This window comes from Cydia strobilella, chromosome 7, assembly GCF_947568885.1.
Source record: "Cydia strobilella chromosome 7, ilCydStro3.1, whole genome shotgun sequence".
NCBI lineage: Eukaryota > Metazoa > Arthropoda > Insecta > Lepidoptera > Tortricidae > Cydia > Cydia strobilella.
Genome location: NC_086047.1, coordinates 9293958 through 9317907, shown reverse-complemented (window position 1 = coordinate 9317907; position 23950 = coordinate 9293958). Strand labels below are relative to the sequence as shown.

At 38.1% G+C, this 23950-nt stretch overlaps 1 protein-coding gene across 6 annotated transcripts in view; it reads right to left on the bottom strand.

Moving 5' to 3' along the window:
• Window positions 1–10240: 10240 nt before the first annotated feature.
• Window positions 10241–23950, bottom strand: part of LOC134743079 (rho GTPase-activating protein 100F) — a 56525-nt gene continuing 42815 nt past the window's right edge. For 2 of the 6 annotated variants that reach the window (XM_063676381.1, XM_063676383.1), the window contains exons 12-21: window positions 23495–23646; window positions 21797–22040; window positions 21190–21449; window positions 20428–20613; window positions 19833–20055; window positions 18965–19165; window positions 18297–18578; window positions 17638–17718; window positions 14937–15055; window positions 10241–14499 (exon numbers count right to left, since the gene is read on the bottom strand). In XM_063676381.1, the coding sequence (XP_063532451.1) occupies window positions 13951–14499; window positions 14937–15055; window positions 17638–17718; window positions 18297–18578; window positions 18965–19165; window positions 19833–20055; window positions 20428–20613; window positions 21190–21449; window positions 21797–22040; window positions 23495–23646 (2297 nt within the window). In that variant the 3' untranslated portion in view covers window positions 10241–13950. Of the gene's footprint in view, window positions 14500–14936; window positions 15056–17637; window positions 17723–18296; window positions 18579–18964; window positions 19166–19832; window positions 20056–20427; window positions 20614–21189; window positions 21450–21796; window positions 22041–23494; window positions 23647–23950 lie in introns of all 6 variants that reach the window. The other 4 variants (XM_063676382.1, XM_063676384.1, XM_063676386.1 and 1 more) reach the window with 4 other exon arrangements.

Here is a 23950-nt window from a genome sequence, read left to right as displayed (position 1 = left end):
CTTGTATGTAAATAAAGAGATTTAATAATCCTTTAAGTGGAAAAAATATATTATAATATGACAATCATTAGGTACATTATGACTTTCAATAATTATGTCAAACAAAGGAACCCCTTCTTACATACATACCTATATGATGAGTGAGAGAGTACCAAAACGTTGTGTTCATTATTAAGGTTTTTTCCATTCATACGTACAAATATTATAATCACGCGTGTTTCTCAGATAGGTCACAGATTTCCACCTGGTACGATCCCAAATCCCGACACATCTCTTGCATAATATTCTCAATACGTACCTATAGCCGTCGCTTCTATATTTTGGCTAAATATTTTTATATAGGTAGGTAATTTATTTTTCATTTCTCATGCTCTGAAAGAGGGTCGTTGTTGTTCTAAAAGGCGTGCAGAAAATGATACGTGTCTGCACTAGAGCATTTTAGGTTCGAAATACGATGTTTTTAATTTTTTTTATGATCAGCAATTGAAATTTAAGTTTGAATTACACAATACAATACAATTTTCAGTCTGATATTTGACTCCATTCCATAAATAACGGTTCTTTTGCCTAAATTGTTACTTGAAAGTAAGTACCTACCCTCAAGAAATACTATAAAAAAAACCGGCCAAGTGCGAGTCGGATTCGCGTTCCAAGGGTTCCGTACATTACACAATTTAAACAACGTATTTTTTATGTGAAATGTTTTTAAAAAACCCGTAGGGGTCGGATCAAAAACTAAGTAATTAAGTCCGACTCACGCTTGACTACACATTTCTAATAGGTTTTCCTGTGATCTATAGGTAAAGAACTATTTTGTGTATTTTTTTCAAAATTTTAGACCCAGTAGTTTCGGAGATAAAGGGGGGAATGGTCATTTTTTGTATATTTTCTTGAATAACTTCTAAACTGTTTATCCTAAAATAATAAAAAAAAAAATATTTGAGTTTCTCACAATGAGCTCTTTCATTTGATATGTAACACGATATAGTTTGAAAAACTTTATTTTTTAATTATCTCATTTACCCCCCAAAAGTAGTCCCCATATTTAAATTGTATTTGTATACGTTACATGTCCATCTTTGGGTCACGAACTTACATATGTATACCAAATTTCAACTTAATTGGTTCAGTAGTTTCGGAGAAAATAGGCTGTGACAGACGGACAGACAGACAGACGCACGAGTGATCCTATAAGGGTTCAGTTTTTCCTTTTGAGGTACGGAACCCTAAAATTATATACTTAGTCGTGTATTAAAAAAAACATTCCTTTTACTTTCCTCGTATTCGAAAGTAGAGTGTTTAACTCGGGTGAGAGGCATCATTTTAGCCTCGGACTATTGGCGCTCTCACTGCGTTCGAGCACCAAAATACCTCGGCAGATATGAGTGCCTTTCATGCCTTGGTTAACTACTATATAAACATAAAATTATACCTAATGCATTATTGATCTCAAACTGTCCTTTTAGAATATTGATCAGACCGTACTTTATTTCTTTTTTGTTATCGCATTTTGGCAGAAAATACATTTTTTCTACTCGTCGAGTATAATCTGTGTATTAGAACTTCATAAGCAACACTACAACCTTACTCTTTTCAACGTTGGATAGTCTATGGCACTTCCGACTCAAGTATAAGAATTTTATCGATACGGTTTAGTCAATTATAAAATTTTTGAAAATAGAACTTCATACATTTCGATTAAATATTTCTTGTTTAAGGAGACTCGATTCAATGCAAATTAGCCTACTTAAACACGCTGCTGCGTCGCATCTGCTTTGTGATTGGTTGACTAACAAAAACATTTTATTTTATGTTGTAGTAGAAACAATTGCTTCATAAGTCAGAAACGCGCATGTGACACCCTTCATATAGCAACATCCATACCCTGCGAAAACCGCTTAGCGTTGCTTGTTAGTCTCCATAGGCTACGGTGGCCAAAATCGAGAAAAAAACTGTCTTAAAATTGAATTTAGCAAGGAGCAAGTACCAGGGCCTCATGAGTTACGAGGAGGTGTCGTTGACCAACCCGCCGGGGGCGCCGGGCCCGGCGGCCGGGCGCGTACGAGTATGAAGGTATCGCGGGCTGCGGCAGCTCGCGTATCTTAGCTGTATACTTTTGGTTTGTTTACCTATATGATTCTACTAGTTGAAAGTATAATTTTTTTGTCTCGTAGAAAAAGTATTGTATACAATAGTGATATAATCAAGCTTTTCAATCTCGTACCTTAACTTAAGCAACTCAGCAAGCTTCGTTGCTAAAACACGGTACTCGACTGAAAAGTTCTCTATTATATCACGATTGTATAAAATACTATTAATTTTAAAATTTATGAAAGTCACGCAGTTGCATCTGATAGATACCGTACCTATATTTTAATGGCTATTTCATTTTCGTTCAAAGAGTTACTAAATAACGGGAACTAATTAAATAATCAGCCATTTTTAAAACTGATCTGCAAAAAAAATAGCCATTAAATCATATGGGCAGCATACAAATTTGTTGCCGGCAATAAATAAAAATCGAGCTGCAACTCTTGTTCAGCAAATAATTCACAAACGGTCGACATTATAAACCAATATCCATCTGCTTAATAAATAGTTAAGCTGCAAAATTATTATTTGGTCAGCAAGATTTAAAAATTGGTTGGGAGTTTAATTGAGATGTATGTATATTGAACAAATGGTAATCTGATATAATAAGATTGGTAGCGTTTGATTTGAAAAATCGGCAGGGTTGCAGGCAGAGCGGAATCGTGCCCGTGCATTTCATTCGATGATTATTAGCAGTCACATTGCGGTGTTCTAACGTATTTGTTGGTGATATTTATCCGTTTTGGTACTTTGAGAGTATTATAGGTGTAAAATGAAAGATATTAGCTACTAGAAAAGTGGGTTAGGTTAGGTTAGAACTGCGCCCTTCACAGAAAACAACTGCTACTAGAAAAGTGGGTTAGTTTAGGTTAGAACTGCGACATTCACAGAAACAAACTGCTACTACAAAAGTGGGTAAGGTTAGGTTAGAACTGCGACCTTTACAGAAACCAACTGCAACTAGAAAAGTAGGTTAGCTTAGAACTAATTTTTGCGAATAAGTTAAATTGTAATCCAAAATGAAATGACTGCTTAACAAAATTTGATTAATGGTGGATCGCTTACTGCCGATCAAATAATTAATTTGCCAACCAAATCAATTTAGAGCAGCTCATTATGACATTAATTGCGAACTGATTTTGAAATACTTGCTAACCTTAAGTTGCTGATCAAATACACATTTTAGCTGACCAAATATATATTTTTGTTCATCAAAATAGGAATGTTTTGCAGATCGATTAAATAACACCCCTAAATAACCCAACAGTGAATATGAGCGTTAAATTAAATTCCTTCGAGTCCAGTTTCAAAACTGAAGCCTTCAAAACGCAAGAAATGTAAAAGCTATTTGGTTTACTCTGAAATATATCCAATATTCCTTAAAGATAAGTCTGCCAGGAGTTGTATTTAGAAACAAATATCCACACCAATGCAATTACAATTCAATATAAATATTATTGCATTACGTCCTCACATATGGGGTGGGCTTGGTAGTGAGCAAGCACAACCCACCTAATACATTTCAATATAATTTTGTTGTGTCGAGATTATGACCGTGGTTGGTCTTTGTTGAACAAGTTTGAAGTATCGAAACCTGACTTAGAGGAGCGGATTAGGTATCGCTTTGTGTTGTTGAACTAAAACTTACACTGAGTACCTACCTATAACTTGGTGGCGCTCTAGAAGTGCCATCAAATGGCTAACCCAGTTAGTGTCAAACAATTTCATAGCGATTTACTACATAAAAGCTGTTCTTCAATACAGTAGAACTTTTATTTCTTACGACGACCACTTATGATTAATAATCATATTGATGATACAATTAAACATGTACATTACAATTGAACGATTTATCATAGTGAAATGTTTAGAAAGGCAATAAATATGACCACCAAAAAATACTTTGATACCCTAAGGTCTTTTACCCAAAAATAACACATCAAAAAAATCTTTATATCAAAAAAATAGTCTTAAATAAAATTACAATAGAACTAGCTGTTTTAGTCACGACTGCACATCAAATTGTATTCAAACACTAAATACTCGTATAGTACGTAAATTATTACCAAATGTTACCGTGCAAATTAATGCGCAATTTATATCTAAATAAACCACTATAATTGCCGTAAAATGTATACATATTATCAAATAAAGTTTAATGATGCCAATTAGAACTGCGACCCTTACAGAAACGAAAAGTGGGTTAGGTGTTAGGTTATGTTAGAACTGCTAGTGCTACACTCACAGAACCGAACTACTACCAGAATAGTGGGTTAGGTTAGATTAGATGTTAGAACTGCGATCCTTTACAGAACGAAAGTGGGTAAATTAATTTAGACATAAAAAGCTCAGACCTTACAAAACATTTTTCAATAGTATAGGGTGAAACTATAGAAGTTTATTCACTATGTTTGGGTAAATAATGATTTACCTAGCGTAATTTACCTTAATATGATAACGGGATATTAAATATTTGCATGATGTTTCTCCATGTTGGATTTCACGGGCCTATAAATTCCAGTCTTTTGATAGGCTTGCGTGGGGATATAGATCCAATACGTAGAGGCCCTTTGGAGAGCTTTAATGTCATGTAGAACACCTGCTGGAACCCGTTCACAGGCGCAGCAATAGACACCCATGAACCGGTCTCAGCAGGCATTAGGACTATTGTAGAAAAAGTGAACAGTATACCGGTTTATGGTCTATGGATTGAAGTTTGGGTGGACAATGAGACTAGGTTATTGCAAAGACGTCCGGACACCTGCCATAACAATGTTTTCACAAGTTATCGAGGCAGCCGGTGACTTGCCGCCCACTATATGGCACTAAATGGCTCTGAAACTGCTCGTGAAGACGACCAGGAGCAACACCGGTGTGAGCGGCTCAGGGGTTAATTAAAATGTGGTTAAAATGTTGGTGGTCATTAACTATTTTTAGGTTAACAATGATGAGTTTGGAGTCATTTGCTTTAATGGGATAAATAGCAAGATGTAAAAAAATTAGTTATATGTAACTTCACATTAAAATGGAGTTTTAATGTTGGTGATCGTTCACTATTTTTGGCTGAAAAAATGTTTTTTTTTTCGATATATTTTAGTACATCTGTTGATCAGTTAAACATAGTCCGTTAAGAAAACCGTAGCTCAAAATGGTATATATTCAATTCAATTCAATTCAATATATTCTTTATTCAAATAGGCCTAGCAACAAGCACTTTTAAATTGTCAAGTTTTAAATATTATCTTAATCTAAATATCAGAGCAATTTATTGATGCAGTTATTATTATTCTTAAAAACATTGAATTATTATAGATATGTCAAACTTAATAATAAGAATTCACAAAAGGATCGTCAAACACCAAAATTGTATAAAAATACTAGTCTAGTAACTTTCTAGAATAAAAATCTAAATGTCAAAAAATACGGATTACCTAATATAGGTATTCATTGAATTATCAATTTCATCATTATTAATTTTAATAACAAAACTTCATCATTATTAACACAATAATAAATAATTATTTTATTTTCAATCACAATCCCACGGTGTTTCATCATTCATGTAGTCTTGTGTGCTATAATAGGCTTTAGAGATAAGTTTACGATTTACATATTTTTTAAATTTATTAACAGATAATTCAGTGATGATATTTGGAAGTTTATTATAAAATCTTACACAGTTACCCATGAATGATTTTTTAATTTTATGGAGCCGAGTAAAGGGTACTGCAAGCTTATGCTTATTTCTAGTATTAATGTTATGTATGTCACAGTTTTTCTTAAAACTGGCAATGTTTTTATGTACATACAGAATATTCTCATAAATATATTGACAGTGCACTGTCATTATGTCAATTTCCTTAAATTTATGTCTAAGTGAGTCTCTATGGTTCATTTTATATATTGCTCGAATAGCTATACTCGTATGAGAGCACCAGAATGTCTTTTTCTAATATTCCAACAGAAGCAAAACATTAAACTTCATAAAACGTAGTCATTCTTTACATAATCCAGATAAGCTTCCTACCGAAATGTGGATTTCTTTATTTCATTTTATTCTTTTTAGGGTTCCGTACCTCAAAACGAATTTGAAACATGGGGGCCATTTTTGGGGGTAAATTAAAAAAAAAAAGTTTTTAAAACTATATCGTGTTACATATCAAATGAAAGAACTCGTTATGAAAATCTCAAATAGTATTTTTTTTAATTTTAAAATAAATAGTTTAGACGTTATGTAAGAAAATAGCCAAAAACTGACAATTCCCCCCAATGTCAATAGGTAAAACATTATTATTATCCCCCCCCCCCCCCTCCTCCCTCCATTATCTCCGAAACTACTGGAGCTAAAATTTAAAAAAATACAAAATTGTTCTTTACCTGTAGATGACAGGACAACTTATTAGAAATGTGCAGTCAAGCGTGAGTCGGACTTAATTATACTTAGTTTTTGATCCGATCCCTACGGGGTTTATAAAAATATGTCACTCACGTTTCACATAAACAAATACATTGTTAAAACCTGTGTAATGTGCGGAACCTTTGGAACCCGAGTCCGACTCGCACTTGGCCGGTTTTTTTCTAAATCGCGATTCCAAGCTCTCGTTATTCGGCTTAAAGGCCGGGTTTACATGAGTACATAGCCCGAGGATTTATGAACGGATACGAGTTGAACCAATATCATAATATATATAGAGATACAGATATACAGATCTTTATTGGTAAAATAAAATAATAAATAATAATAATTTATTGGTTATATATGCCTATATATAAATTACTCCATTTACTACCTCAGATTTCAAATATATTAATATATATTTAGCTACTAGATAGCAGAGTAAATTTTTTCATTTCAGTTTTGGCGTGTGACCTACTGCATAATCAATAGTCGTACGGTCGTACCTACAGGTATATTATCATCATTTCACCAATATAAAGAATTAAAAAAAAAACACTGAACAAATCCAAAATATTTGAAATAAGACTGCCAGATTTTATAATATAGGTATAGGTATTATATACTGTGTCCGTATAATCCGAGCTGAAGATATTTTCATTCCGTTGCGAGCGGCGGCCGGCGCTCTACTGAACTGAGAGAAAGGGTACCTAGTTACAATGCTTTTACTTGTTTAACGTACCAATTTGTGAAAAATCGGCAGTGAAGTGCCAGCATTCCGAGGCAGCAATTCAATGTAAAATATACAAAAGTCTTGTTTAAGAGTCCCCGGCAAGCTCGGTTCTCCATACAAACGTAACTAATAGTTACGCTCTCATTTTAAAACGACTACCTAGATTGCTCTGAAACTTTGTACTTACAAAAGGATAAGGTATATCTAGGTCTGTTATTAGTTTATGTAGCTTCAGATACAATAGTAAAAAAATACAGCGAATTTATGTTTTTCATACAAGACTTGTTTTTGCTGTACTTCGATTCTTTTATATACTAGAGCTATATAAACTAATATCAGACATAGATATGATTAAAATGAGAAGGGAACTCCGTTTGTATGGGAAGGTGAAATTCGGCCCAGTTTGCCGAGGACACTTAAGAGGCTCGCAATGTAGAGAGAGGAGCATGAAACGAATAATTAATGAATGAATTTACACACTCTGGTAATATGAGTAGGTAGCTACTACAGACGTTGTGAACAATCCTTGGCCATCGTATTTTCTCGAAAACGTGCGTACTTATTTATCATGCCTCTTCAGTCAACCTAAGTTTTTGTACTGAGTCGAATGAAATAGCACAACACGTTCGTGCGTTTCCGTCAAAATACGATGGTGAAAGATTATTCACTACATCTGTACTACTCGATATAATAATAACTAAAAGTGACTGGCAGTTTAATGTCTGTCGATACACGATTGTTGTGTGCGTGGTCTCTCCTTACAGTGCAATACCTACAGGGACCGTGCGAGTTGGAGGTTCTGCCATCTTGTGGCCTGAATCGGAAACATAAACTATACATTGACACTTCACGCCAAAGCAAGTGTTGCCCTCTACCGTTCATATACGTTTTCTTGTGTATTGTAGATTCTGCCATCTCGTGGGCTACGTTGGAAGCATAAACTTGACATTTACACTTCGCGGCAATAAACTGGGGGCACCTGTGCTGCCCCCTACAGTTTATGCACGATATGGATATCGGCAATTCTTTACAGAAATACTACCTACTACGTTACTAGTAGCGCCATCTTTCTCTATTGTACTTTACTATTACTACTACATAGGTACCAATCACTACGTCGCACCCATCACGTTTACAAAAAAACATATTGGTTACTGGCGACCTTAGATGTCACTGTTGCTATAAAATAGATTCCTACACTAATAGTAATATCGTGCTTTAGCTCGTCTCTAGGCGATAAGGCATGCATAGTAGTCACTACATAGTATAAAACAAAGTCGCTTCCTGCCGTTTGTCTGCCCCTATGTATGCTTAGATCATTAAAACTACGCAACGGATTTTGATGCGGTTTTTAATATAAGTATAGAGTGATTCAAGAGGAGGGTTTATTGAGCATTGCATCTGTGCGAAACCGGGGCGGGTCGCTAGTATTAAATAAAACGGAACTAAAGGCCAAATACATGTAGTGGCAACACCAGTAGACTTGTCACAACAATCACATTCATGTAAGATTTTTTTAAACAGCTTTTATTTTAAAATATTTCTGTGTTTAATTAGTTTTCTGTTCGAAGAAAATAAATAGTAAGCACAGAAAGATAACATTTAACACATTCACTGCGAGCAACCCATTAGGTATGTTCTCTATTCGTAGGCTTTTATCGCCACAAACGAGAAAAACTGTGTTATAGGCTACGCTTGTAGCGCGTAGCTCGCGCTGGCAGTGAATGTGTTAACGTTATATGAAAGCAGTTGGCCAACATTTCAAATTGGCGGTAGTCTGATATAAAAATGCTTAGTAATGATCGGGTGTAATTTCTACGTGGTCTGACAATGTTGTCCAATATCACGGAAGACATGGAATTTTATGTCCCCGCTGTCATAGATTGGTATATGTTATGTTCGAGCTCTCGGACTATAAGGAATTTCCACTTTAGACCATCGAACCACGAGAAATTCTAAAATTTCACTTAGTTCGACTACCTAAACACGAGGGACTGAAATTCCACTTAGGTAGTTCGATCATCGGACCCACGAGGAACTCTTAAATTCCACTTAGTTCGACCTTCGAACCATGAGTAATTTTCAATCTGCTATCTACAAGGGCACACTTTAAATAACTATTGTTGATAACTTGATATCCAATGTGTGCCCCTGTAAGTTCTTACGCCGTGCCGTAAATAGGGGAAATAAAAGCCATTTAACGTCGTATTATTTATTTCGCCTGTGTTCAAGCCGCCCGGTACAGATACGAGCGGCGTTTCGTTACCTTAAGTACACGTAGTAACGCTACTTTACCAATGTCGAAATACTGATATTATCGGGGCGGGCCCCGCAACACAAACGTACAGCGGTCGTCGCTAAGAGAGACACTTTATAATCACTGATTATCTACAATGCATTTGATATAAATATTTTATTATATTACAAATAAAATTTCACTATTTAAAAACGACTTAATAATTCTTTCTATAAATATTATTGAAAGATTTAATGAGTTACCCATACCCAACACCTATAGTCCGTTCAAAGTATCATGATTATTTATGGTCTTTTCTAGTATAAACTACAGCCGCTACAGAACACATCTGTCCAAAAATATCTGAACTCTACTTAATATGTTTACTATTGAGTCTTGTTTAGATATTTGTGAGCACTTTGTAAGTTCCATTATTATTGCCTGGCGCTGACACCACTTCGTTAGTTGTCAATATGTAAAGGCAATTTACAATTACCGCTAATTGGCAATCAACAAAGTGGTACTTTTGACTAAAAACTACACCTTTTACATTTTAAGTTCTCCGATTCATTTTATAAAATATTATCAAGATTACAGTGAACAGAGTATAGTAGTTACATTTCTTATACACTCGTTATTTTTATAACAACGGTCCCAAATCATATTATACCTACCTACTACTTTATATTTTGTTTGAACTATTCAAGTAAAATCATATATTTAAATCAGTGTTTAAGGCTTTGTGGCACTATAACGTAGAAATTTGGTTTTGCTATTTAATATATTTATCGAAATAATTAAAAAAATGTCGAACTAGGCTATTTGAGTATGTAGTTCATTTAAAAATATTGCTTTACCAACCTTATACAAATTGACTTCAACTCCTTTACTTTCAGGTGATAAAGTATGATGGCATAAGAATGTCACTTTAAGAATTATTCTAATATACAGTTAAACACATAATAATAGTTCAAAAGGTTAATTTTGTTGAACGCGTAATAGAAATAGCCAACAGAAAACACCTCCACCTCCTTTTTTTTACCAGCTATGGCCATTTATGAAGAAAACTGAATAGAAAATCGTCTTTTTTAAATGACAGTTCGGTTTATTAATTTTCGCAATCAAACCGTCATTCTGGTACAAAACCCGTTAGATAATTAACCAAAATTTGGCGATCGAACTAGCATTTTAATATATGGGATATAATAACAGAACTCACGTTTCATTTTTCTTGTCACTCACGTTTATAAGCCATTGATAACAATGATAACTCTCTATGTCCCCTTTACACTAAGTTTTTATGATTGACTGCAATCGTTCGGTATTTCCTAATAACTGTGTCTGTGGGGCGTCTTTACGCGAGGCTACTCATTGCGTTTTCCTATGGCGTCGTATTCGCGTGTCTCTTTGCATTGCCCTGTGGTTGCTTTTAAGCAAACCGGTTATATCCAGATATGTAAGCATTGCTGCGCAGTGTTACAACAGTAAACTGGCGATCCATCTAAGAAAAATGGGTTTGGCAGTTGAAGGTTCCAATCTCAACAGCAATGCAGCAATGACACAATGCAGCAGCACAATGTGACAAGTAATTGGACTGAGAGATCGTCCGTTTCCCTTTGCTGTAATGCTGCGCAGAAATACTTTCACAACCGGAACGTAAATTATAGGACAAGGATTGTAATTACATAAGCTAACCTTTTGAACTACAATTAGTATTATAAAGTTATCTGGTAGTTGCTCTCAAAGCGACCGCCGCTCTGAAGCCAACTGAAGCTGTGCGCCGTAGTCACTACACACTACTGCCGCCGCGGCGGCCAGCTACGGTCTGTCGAGCGACACTTCAAGCCAATCACAAATGTTAAAGCTACGTTTATCGTATAGTTATTCATCAGTGCGTGTTGGTGGACGTTGGACACATGTTTACACGAGCATTGGTTATTATCTATTATTTATCTCATTCACTTTGTTATGAATCCTATATTTAAATTAGGTTATTCTATGATATTTAGGAGAAAAACCTTATGAGGTTATTCTTTAACAAAACAACTGGTCAGAAACAGTGCTATCGACCAATTAGGTATCAGAAAAATATCAATTATAAACTTTTAGTTGTTGAACATGATCATTGTTTCAGCACCGACACCTGCAATCATATGTTACTCGTCGAAGGCCCCAAAAATATAGAACACGCTCTTATGGCTCTACAAATAATTTCTTGTCAGAAATTTTTTCGGCCTTCGTTGTGTAACATATTATTGCAGGTGACTGTACGTAATAAAGTATCTAATTAAGTACAGTATGTCATTTGCATAGTCAAAGTCAAATATAAATTGCAATAACACGTCCAATATCCAACAAAATGTACCGACGTACAAAGAGTAAATATGACGGCTTTAAGGTTATTTACAATCATGTCTACAGTATACAAAGATAGATAAACATGGGTATATTACTCGTACCATATTTAATATTATTGAAGTAGTTTTTTCCGTGCACGAATCTCATATTAACGTTGTTTCATAAAGAAGCCCCAGGAATTTTAAACATTGCTGATTGACTTCATTGCGTCATTTGTTTGAGGGTACCTACATACATAGAGGTGAAGGCTGCGGCAAGACAATGACAGTTTGACATTATTTTCATCCAAAACTATAATGCCATCATCTACAAACGAGCACCTCTATATACATTACCTCAGACATCCCCTTATAAATATTATTGGCCGATTATATAGTCTGTCATTAAGCGACTAGTCACTGCCAGTAGGTAGGCAGTACCTAATATGCAAATCAATTGAATCGTGCGTGTCCCTTAAGCATTGGATGCTAGTACTACAATCTTCTTCGAATACTATCACCAAGAAACCCTGATAATTCACGTCAGAATATTAAGGATGAGGCCAGAATTACAAAGATCTTGTTGTACGATAAGGTAAAAAATATTACATAAATATTCGTATATCACTATAACATCACCGATATTATAATCATCAATATTAGAATTAATTTTTATGTTTTTCAAATTGCAATTTTACACGTTATTGCAACTATTCCCGTAGAATACTGAATACCTACACACCAGATAGGTATTCCGTATAAAAAAACTTTCCGTTGATTTGTCTATTTTATCATAAAACCCCGTCCCCATCCCTTGCGATTGAAATTCGTGGACGAATATATAAGAGCTACATTATTATTATAAGCGAGGTTCCAAAGTAACGTATCATTATAAACGAGGGGCAGGTAAAAAAACAAGTATCAAAACGTTTTTTGTGTCCCATATCAGTCGTGTTATTTGTGCAAATGGTTTATAAAACAGTTATCAACAACAAAATTTTGTCTTGAAGTGTTGCTCAAAAGTGTCTGGTAACCATGTAGCTTCCGACAGACATATAAACAAGTGTATACAATATTATGATTTCTATCAAAAATGGACCAATCATGGCAGTGATGATTAACTGAATCAGTGCAGTCATTGGTCGATTTCTCCCACTCTTATAAATATGTCTAGCAGACGCTCCTGTAATATAATTGAACTGAGATTCTATTTTCAAATACCGAAACATCGATTTCGATAGCTGGCTTGTAAAAACTGACAGCGGCCATTAAGTTCTAGACTGTTCTAGATTGGACGAAAAGTCTCTTTCCAGGTCGTGGATTGGTGATCGTGACTTCGGAATTTAAACATAGCTCCTCTGATCTTGAGATTGCGACCGAACTCAACCTAATTAATTTATACCCATTCCCTCGCAGAAAAAGCGATTTGTGTAATTCTCTTAACACTATTTATATTAAAAAATTATTGTTATTTGTCAATATTTGAGTAGATAGTTATTAATTTTAATGTTTGGCTTTATGATTAAACTCTGCATCGGGTAACTGAATATAGCAAAAATTCAAACTTTATACTATAAGTCGATCGCTCATTCTCCGAGGGGACTCCGCGTGTGGCTCGCAACCTACTCTGATATGGTCTCAGTCTCAAGACAGTCCGTACGTCTGATCTCTATGATACTCTCTTCCTACTCCAGCTACTTGGCTTGTGCGTTCTGTCGACGCCGTGGGATAGTCACTTTTTATTTATGACGTTTGAATGAGTTCGTTAGGAATGTTCGTAAAGCCCGCGCCGAAAGCGCGCACAAGCGCCTGATATGTGGGATGATGTGTGTAGCGCCTCGGGCCGCCCGCCGCAGATCCGACCTAAGGGTACAAAACTGGAGCGTACCTACATATACGTATATAATTATATACAATGTACATTACAATACGATAAACACTATAGAGGCTACGGGGCGGAGCGTCGGCGGCCGGCGAGGCGGGTGCCTCGCGCGTCAGTGTACATTCTCACAATAATATACATCGTAACTCGCTCTATATATAACAAACATTACGAACGCGCATCACGCTCGTTAAATAACATAATATACAGCAGAATCGTAGCACTCTTTCGATTCGATAAAAAAATTGACTAGAAAATCTCAATTCGCTATGAGCACTATGTGTGCGTGGATGAGGGAGGGGAGAAGATGTCAGTGGCGCGCCACGCCTCCGCCTCCTCCTCCGCGTCGTACTGCTGCAGGAACGGGTTGGTGGCGCTACAGTAACGCGGGCTCAGCGCGCCGCCACCGCCGCCCGAGTTTAGGGTCACAGCTAGCCCCGCCGACGTGCCCGGGATGGAAAACCGCGGCGAGTCCCGGGAGCCCGGCTCGCGGCCTGGCGTCAGATCCCGCGGGGTCAAATCCCGCGGAGTACTTTCTCTAGGCGTGCCATCCCTGGGCGTACTCGTCCGAGGTGAATCCCGAGGAGAGGCCCGAGGCGAGTGCCTTGGGGAGGCTCTCGGAGAGGCGGCTCTGTCAGGCTGCCGTAAGATTGAGGACACGGAGCCACCGTGTTTAATTGTGTCTGCCGGGCTGTGGCTACCGGAGCTACTGCTGGGCGAACCGGGAGAAGAGACCGTCACCTGACGGGAGCGAGGAGGAGCGGGCAGAGGCCCGCGGAGAGGCGACTGCGGACGATATTGGCCGGCCCTGACTGATGAGAGAACCTACACCGAAACACAATAAATGAATGAATTACATTTGTGGGTATAAATTTACAAGGTCCCAACATGATCCCAACGCCTTAGAAAACAAAGATAATTAAAACTAGCTTTATTTTGTGCTCATGAAATTTAGATGGGATGGGTTACCTAAATGAGTGCTTGCAGGAAGCATGAAAGCAGAAGCATTGAAATATGATTTTGTACCTTCTTTATCAAAAACTAAACTTCATCGTATCCACATTTCGTTGCTGGTTTTGTAAAGGTTTATTTTTACAATACATCTAGCAAGAATGTTTCAATACTTCTTTTAAGCCTGTAAGTATTAACGATGTAACAAACTTTGTAAGACAACGTAAACAACATACGGCTAGTATGTAACTTAAAATATTTTAATATTCAAGCATAAAACCAGTGTAGCATTAGTGTTAGTGAATACGAACATGTGCGGGCGGCGAGCGGTCGGGCGCGGGCGCGGGCCGAGCCGAGAGAGCTGGCGGCGGAGATGCTGCTGATGCTCCCGCTTGAGGCCGATATGGACTGACTGAGGGCGGAACTCGGCCTGCCGAACAAGCATGATTCCTCAGTCCACGACCAATACTTAAAACCTCGTATCTCACAAACGAACGGGTGGAAACCGTTCCGGAAAACGGGCGTCTATCATATGGACCTATAAAAGTCACGATTTCGGTACATTTTATAAGGTTTGAACATGTTTATGTAGGTCCATTATGAAAATAAGGCTTTAAAGTTTATTTGTTTTATGAAGTCAGCAGGAAATGTGCATATCCTTAACTCATACTAAAAACGTTTTTGACCCGAACAGGTGATGAGATACGAGCTTTACCATATGCAGTAGCTAGTATGTATAAGGTTGTCAACCGATGATATGTATTTACAAAATCTACTGAGATTGTTACCTATAACCAACATTTTTCAGGCACTATTCTGGTTTTACTATAACTATTCTTTGCAGTAAATTTAATACTCTTAAGGATGGACTTGAAGGGCCAAGTTCTATTTTGACTATGATTTTAGGTAACATTTTAATTGACGACTTGTTGGTAAAACTAATATTGAATATTTATATACAGAATGGATTTTCTTTTTGGGCCAGTAAGGGCAGCTACCAGATCCCGTGCTGCTACGCGAAAATGGTCTTTGAAGACCTTCCCTCAATTTCAAACTAATAAAGATTGGCGTACAGGGTGGGAGGAAAAGGTCATTGGCAAGCTTTTTTTATGCCAATGGATCCCATTCCTATCAAGGATCAAAAGCTTGTTTGGGACCAAAAAAAACTTTCCGGCTAGAAAATCCACAAATCGAGGAAAACATTTCCCATACAATTTGCATGAAAACGAAAACTTTTATTTTGCACATGCTGTTTTTTATGCCAATCGATTCCATTCATATCCAATAGCTATCAATAGTTTCCTAGGGGTCAACTTAAGGTAATGTACCAAAAAGCCACAAATTAAAGAAGACTTTTTCCATACATTTACTATGGACAAAACGTAAAATTATATTCACATTTTTCTATCTCGCCCATCAGTCCTGTTACGTTTAAGGACTATAATATGGTATGAAGACATTACTGTAGGACATAAAAAATAGCATGTGAAAATAAAAGTTTTCATTTTTATACAAGCATAAGAAAAGTTTCCTCGATTTGTGGCTTTTCTAGCCGGTTTTTTTTTGTCCCATACAAGCTTTTGATTCTGGATAGGAACGGGATCGATTGGCATTGGATGTAAGTTCCACGTAACACTTATGCTCTTTTACACCTAAGCTGCGCGAGATTTGTACCCTTTTTAGGGTTCCGTACCTCAAAAGGAAAAAACGGAACCCTTATAGGATCACTCGTGCGTCTGTCTGTCTGTCCATCGGTCACAGCCTATTTTCTCCGAAACTACTGGACCAATTAAGTTGAAATTTGGTACACATATGTAAGTTTATGACCTAAAGATGGACATGTAACGTAAATAAACGAATTTTAAACATGGGGGCCACTTTTGGGGGGTAAATGAGAAAATTAAAAATAAAGTTTTTCAAACTATATCGTGTTACATATTAAATAAAAGAGCTTATTGTATCTCAAATAGTATTTTTTTTTAATTTTAGGATAAACAGGTTAGAAGTTATTAAAATAGGCAAAAAATCACCATTCCCCCCTTTATCTCCAAAACAACTAAATCAACAATTTTGAAAAAAATACACAAAATGGTTTTTTACCTATAGATGACAGGAAAACCTATGAGAAATGTGCAGTCAAGCGTGAGTCGGACCTAATTATTTAGTTTTTGATCCGACCCCTACGGGTTTTTTAAAGACAATTCACTCACGTTTCCCATAAAAAAATGCATGGTTAAAAATTGTGTAATGTACCGAACCCTTGGAACGCGAGACCGACTCGCACTTGGCCGGTTTTTTTCACTAAGGCCACAAAATTGTAATTTTCCAATTAAAAGATAGGATTAATTATGGATTGTTAAAGATATTTATAAAATGTACTGATAATGAGCGTGCCATATTAGTTATGAACTTACGAATTAATTGCTACGTGCTCTACTTTACGACAGTGCAGTACTTAAATACTACCTACTTATAAAATATTATAGAATTCTTGTAACCCATTGTTTAAACTTATATTTTTTTTTATGTTTGATTTTATTTGTTTCCAATCTGGTTTTTTATAATTGCAGCTGTTTTAACTATAAAACTCCCGTGAGACTCAAACATATTCAATTATTTTAAACCGGGTCACTCACGTACTATTAAGTCGAATAGCTCGACATGTTGTCATGTTCATATCGATGTGTTGTTGTGTTAGCGCGCCTTCGACCAGTGTCGAGCTATTCGACTTAATAATACGTGAGTGACCCGGTTTAAAATAATTTAATATAATTGCAGCTGCTTTGTAAATTTAATATTAGGTATATCTACTGCTACCCAATGGATCCCTCAGACTGTAGTTGTTCCATATAGTGGATAACGAAATATCATTTTGTCGAAACTTTGCCAAGAAACTCTCAACTTTAAGTCAACTGCCGCAAATCTCAATAGATAATTGAGCATCGAGATTCAGTTTCGTTAAAAAAAAGCTTTCAGAAGCTACTGTATTTTGCCGCTATCGTGAATAATTACCTTGTGGGAGGATGAGTGAGGCCGCTTGCGACGCACTGACTCTGTTTCCACGCAGCCCGGTTGCTGGCTCGCCGCGCCGAACTGTCTACAAACATACATGCGTTAAGGTACCGCTTAGCCCGGCACACAATGTGTTCACTTGATTGTGTTATTATAAGTATAAGCTACGTTTCAGTTCAGAAATTGAGGAAATCATGTAGAAAAGGAATGACAGAAATGTTTAAAATGTGATAAAAAAGTAATGATCATGCCTGCATGAAATCTGAACCAATAGGGTACTAAATATTGTCTTCGGTTACCGCGATAGTTACTCATGAAATAAAACTATGAAAACGGATTATATCGCGTATATTGAATTTATAATAGGGTACTAAAGTTAAATTATCCAAATTACTTGGTTTTGTTCGATTTCTGAACGGAATTTGAGTAAAGCGAAAGTAATTATTGAAAGTAGCGCCAGGTTTCCTTCTGGGATTTGATTAGTAATGGTTTGTGCATGCACGTTGTTTGTAAATGTAAATGTTCAATTTAGTACTTAATCATGTTCACTGAAATTCTTTTGCTAACTATGTAAGTAGTGTTTGTAATTTGTCTACAGTGCGGTCAAATCGAATGCTTCAGTGTAGAAACTAAACAAGTAATATGCGAAATGACATTACCTGAACGTTTAGGCGCAGGCCATATTTGAAGGAGGCATTGAAGGACATGAATCGGTCTCTGATAGTCCAGGTCCGTAGGCGGTTGAGAGTGCAGCATTAATGGAGGCGCTAAGGCCACCGCTAAATGCTGAGGCGACATTTTATTCCGGTCTTGAGCTGCCACGACTAACGCCAAGTGGTCGAGTAGGAAGACCAGGGTGGCGCGCGCGGCGCGGGGCAGGCATTCGACTATCGAGGCCATCAGACGGGCGTTGCCTTCTCGATCATCCGGAAGACATACTCCTAAATAAATAAATATAAATAGTACGTTAAGAGATGGAGAATACATTATATGGGTTATCCTATGTTAAGGGACTTAAGGGTTAGGGTAAACAATCAGAAGACGTTATCAAATACCTGCGTATTTCTTAAATTCGACGATTTTTAACCAACGAATTTTGATAGAAGTAACCTTTAAGTGTGCAATGCATACTCGTATTGCCAAGTTTCAGATTAGTCCTTAAAGACTAAACGTTTTCTGATTGAATATTACTAACAAGAAAAGTTGTACACACAGATGCAGTGATGCCAGATCTCCTCTGCATAAACACTTCTACAGGAAGGAATAAAACATCTCTGCGACCGACTGTACCTACAGTCTATAGATAATATAAATACAGAGTACTAACCTAGAGCATCAAGCGTCATCTGGTACAAACACCGGCTGAACAGCGGCTGCGGCAGCTCCCGCAGGTAGTCCTTGAGCAGGCCCGTGATGACGTTGATGTCGGGCACCGAATCTGGTGCCAACTCTACTCCGCGCGCGTTCCTCTCGAACGATTCACGGAGTATGCGCTTCTTGTTGGCTGAACCGCATAATCGATACAGGCCTGCAAGAATATTTTTCTTAAGAAGGATTTTAACACAACTTTGTCGAGTCGCTAAGCTAAGATAAAAAGAACCCCATTAAGGATGACTCACAGTAGACAGGGCCGGGGCCGGGAAGGATCTTCCGGCGCTTCGTTTTCTATGGAAAGCACCACGTGATCACTGATCAGCCGTCATTGAAAATGATATGTCGGACGCCTCGGCCCGGGCCCGGCCCGGTCTAGCACGAGTCATCCTTTATATATGTTACCAAAAAGAGATATGCATGCCTATGGCACTCATTTCATGTGTGCATTTAAAACCTCCTCCATAAACATATATTGAGGTGGTTCGAATGGTTATGTATAGCATACGACATTCAAACGGACAGTGGGTTAGGATATTTTCAGAATAACAGCTACAAATTTTTCTTTCCTATTTCCTATTTCCTCTTTATTTATTGCATCCATGGTACACAGGTGTTACATATATAATAGTTTCACATGGGCCCTGGTAGGGCAAGGCAATTATCTTAAATCTAAAGATTAATCTTTAAAGGTTAAAAACTTAAGAAAACCAGAAAAAGGGTTTAAACTATTAACGTGCATATTTAAGTGTCCTGAGCATCGGCTTAGAATGGTACTTAGCCCTATCGCTCATCAGAAAAATAGATAGGATGAAAAATCTCACCTATGATATCCAACCCTCTCCGCTCAATCTCCTCAACGCAACGTCGCACGATGAGAGGCACTGGCGGCGCGTGTGCCGGCCGCACCTCACGCGCCACCACCGTGTCGAGCTCAGCCCCGAACAGTGGCGGAGGCGAGAGGCGCGGCGCGGCCGGCCGTCGTCGGAACAGCTCGTGAGGTTCCGTGTGACGGACGCGTACGTACAGCGTGCCGCGGGGCTCCATCTGTAATAGATTACTTCTATATCTGTAATATAGCTATCAGCAAAAAAATATCTATTAAAACTTTTACTACGTTCAACATTGCTTGCGAGCCCAAAACCTAAAACTGTTGACACGAGGCTAAGCGGCGCTACATACGCTACGCCCTCGCTACGCCGTAGTCCATAAGCATGTATCAGATATACCTATAGCGTAAATTGTTCATAGACATTCGTATAGGCATGACTGTAATTGACGTGACTACCACAAGTCAGCACTTACAAAGTTGTTTGGACTGGTGTGATCCTTAACTACATGATTTGGAGATCGGACCAGCAGCAGCTACATTTCTAAAGAACAAACATGTTTTTTTGTATTGATCAGATTGATTCGTACCTTAATAGCCAATTGATGATTAGGCGACCTCGCCAACAGGTCGGGCAGCGTCACGGCACCGCGATAGCACAGCTTGTGCCGATGCTGCGGGTCCCACGAATACACCAGCACGTCCAGTTGCCGGTTGTCCACTAGCTCCAGCTCGAAGGATTCGTCCCAGTCGAACTGAAGCTCCCCTGTACGGACCTGATGATAAATATTTACAGATTTGTAGTTATAGCCAAAACATAAACTTTTTAACGAATGAGACGAAAAGATGGTATTTTGAATTGTTATCATATTTCGTATTTTTTACTGAATATAATAATGCTTGAAAATCCATTAGAAAAGTTGAAGGTAGTGCACATTTCCTTCGACCAATTCCATCTATGAGATGACTGATTCCACCTATGAAATGAGCAGACAATGTAAAAAGAATTCACTAGAAAGCAGATCAGAGAAATAGGGTTCAATACGTTTCGGTGACATGGTTTTTGGCGCCTTATAAGGGTTTATATCGACTGAAATAATGAGCACGACCATTTTTTTTTGTCGGTGTAGGAACGCTGTTACGCATCGTCCCCGGAGTCTGAGGTGGGCCCATTATGGGGGGTATGTGGGACTCTCACCTCTCGGCTCCCACCCACTAAATCCACACCGGCGTTTCCCACAATATGCCGTTTGGAGAGGCGTCCTGGGATCGCGAACATTTTACCACGAAAAGAAGCTCGACCACTATCGACAGTGAAAACAGAGTACCAAAATACTTTTATAGAGACTCACCACTGTCCTCGCTTTATGCACCCGATCACACTCAAGCACGCAATACAGGTCCCTAGGCGCCACGGGAGGCTGCGCGGGCGCCAGCGGTCCCGACGGAGGCGAGCCGGGCGACGAGCCCGTGGGCGCCGGCCGCAAGTTCCGACCGGCCAGCAGGTGCACCCACAGCATGCCCGACATGCCGCCGGACAGGCGAGATAGGCCGGTCATGGAAGCCGACAGGCCGCCAGAGCCTGGCTTCTCCACTTTGTATTTTAGGAACTCTGGAAAACACAAAATTTGTTCAATGTATTTACTGATTAAAATTAATAAGTACTAGAGAAAATAAAGCGCATGGTGTAATTTTAAGGATTGTAACTACAATGTCAAAAACGAAACCCTTAAACGTCTATAGGTACTAGTCAATTCTATTCATTTACATCTGAAAATAATATATTTCCGCTATCAATCGAAAATCTTTAATAGAGCCGTGGCTCTTATGTGCGCCCTATGTTTTGAATGGATCGAAATTAGCAATACGTGTAATTTAATTCATAATTGTAAGTAACTAACAAAGTCGGGTATTAACGGGACCTTGAACCCAAACTTTATCAAAGAACTCAGCTCTCACCATTGGGATTTATATCTAGATGGCGATGATGTCTCGAGCCAGGCGTCGGCACGGGGCTGGGGTTTGGGCAGTTGAACCTGGAGCCCAGCTCCAGCAGCTGCCGCACGCGGCGCGCAGACGGAGAGCCACCGGCCGTCGGTCCGAGCTGCTGGGACGAGAGTGAGCGCGCGGGGAGGTGCCGCGGCCTCTCTACGCGCCGGTTCGCCAAGCCAAGGGAAGACCCGAAACGACTGCCGCTTTCCATCTGAGAGTAGGTAATGTAGTTCTTTCAGCATCAAAGATCACTCAATGTACTAGATGGAGCATGTAAGACGACTAGTGGTCACTACACATTTGCTACTCGCATCAAGCGCTTATTTCACTTGAGTCCACGTTTACGAACTTTATTATAATCAATTATAAATATAAACAATAATTGAGTTATATATATATGGATAATATGGTTTATTGTGGTACCTGTTTATTAGAATGGTGTAGGATACAACTGAGCAATAGGGAATATTACTGCAATGTTCTGCCACCAGAGTGCAGCACTAGCCTTTTTAGTAAACCATAGAGTAACTTATACATACTCTACCTTTAACAAGTTTTTGATAAGTTTTCAGAGATAATAAAATATGACATTGATGCATTAAGGCGGTTTGTTTACCTACCGGGAAACGCGAATCCGAAATTTTGCTATCTGCCTCTTCATTGCTCGAATATGCAAGACTTGCCAGAGTGACAGAGATGTTAGATAACGAAACTTATATTTTCTCGTTTCGCGATAGACGCTCTGATTGTGGAAGTGGCGCCACCTACGCAAAGTTTCGCGTAATATTCCCTATTTAAATAAGTGCGCCTCCTCGTGATGACCACAAGTCATCATGTATGCTTCACACAGAATACCTTAGGTAGTCCAAGTTAAGAGGCCGGTGTCGATTTTAGTCGCAAAAATGTAAAATTGATAGATTTAGTCCGTGAAATTGTACACCTTTTGTTACCTAATTGAAATAACAAGAACTGGTTTCTATTAGCACGTCTTCTTATCTTACCTTTTATCAGATCAATTTTTTGAAAACAGACTCACTAAATTAGTAATGTTTGCTTTTCTGATGGACGTTTAGGTAAACGCGCGTAAAGCACTGATTTTGTCGCTCTTATTTGTAAATTTCGTAAAGTTTGGACTGCTAAACATGGTAATTTTGTATTACACATATCCTGTACTTGACGTTTATCAGACTACATTTTATTATTATGACTTAGAAGTAGTGCAAGTGACAATTTCTCTGAAAATCGACTTAATTTCAACGTAATTTTGATACTTAAACAATCTACAACATTTGCTGAAACTATTCTTATACATCAATTTGTATAATTTACCACCATAATTTTTTGACGAATTTTTAAAAACTGCCCCTTCTCTTCATGCATTACCGGTGACGCACGCTCGCGACCTCATTATTAAAATGCAAGATGAGAAGACGTGCTAATAGAAATCAATACTTGATATTACGCAACAAAACGTGTATAATTTCAACGAAATCTATCAATTTTACATTTTTGCTCCAAAATCGACTACGGCCTCTTAAGCATTCACCATCGTTTTTGACTCGTAAGTTAGACGCTATATGGTTCCAGTTGGGTAGTTTATGTACAGCTCACGAATAGAAAGAAACCTAAATTAGTTTTGGCTTACGAATGGTTTTAATCACTTACATTCTTGAGCGCGTCGTGTATGTTCTCAGCGGAGTAGTGCGTGGGCAGGCGCGGGCGCAGCGTCTCGTAGAGCGCACTGGTGGAGGGCGCGCGCGACAGCCACGCGCGGTACTCGTCCGACGTGAACACTGACGGCGAAGATGTTAAACGACCTGTAGTCAGGCTCCAGAGTCCAGTACAATGTACTTGAGGCTACTGCTAGGCTGGTTATCGAAAGTTGAATCTGATAGGTTCTACTGTTGATATCTCAGGCGGTTGGTAAAGAAATTTTGCAGTGATTTTCTAAAAGAAGGTCAGAGTTTTGGTACTTAAACTTATATATATATATATATAATTAAATTTTTACTTATTTCACCAACCAGTCCATAACTGACCATGACAACTTCTTACCAACCGCTCCGTAGACCTGCCTTGTAGGTACGTAGATACTTAAATATTCTAGCGAATACTACTTTT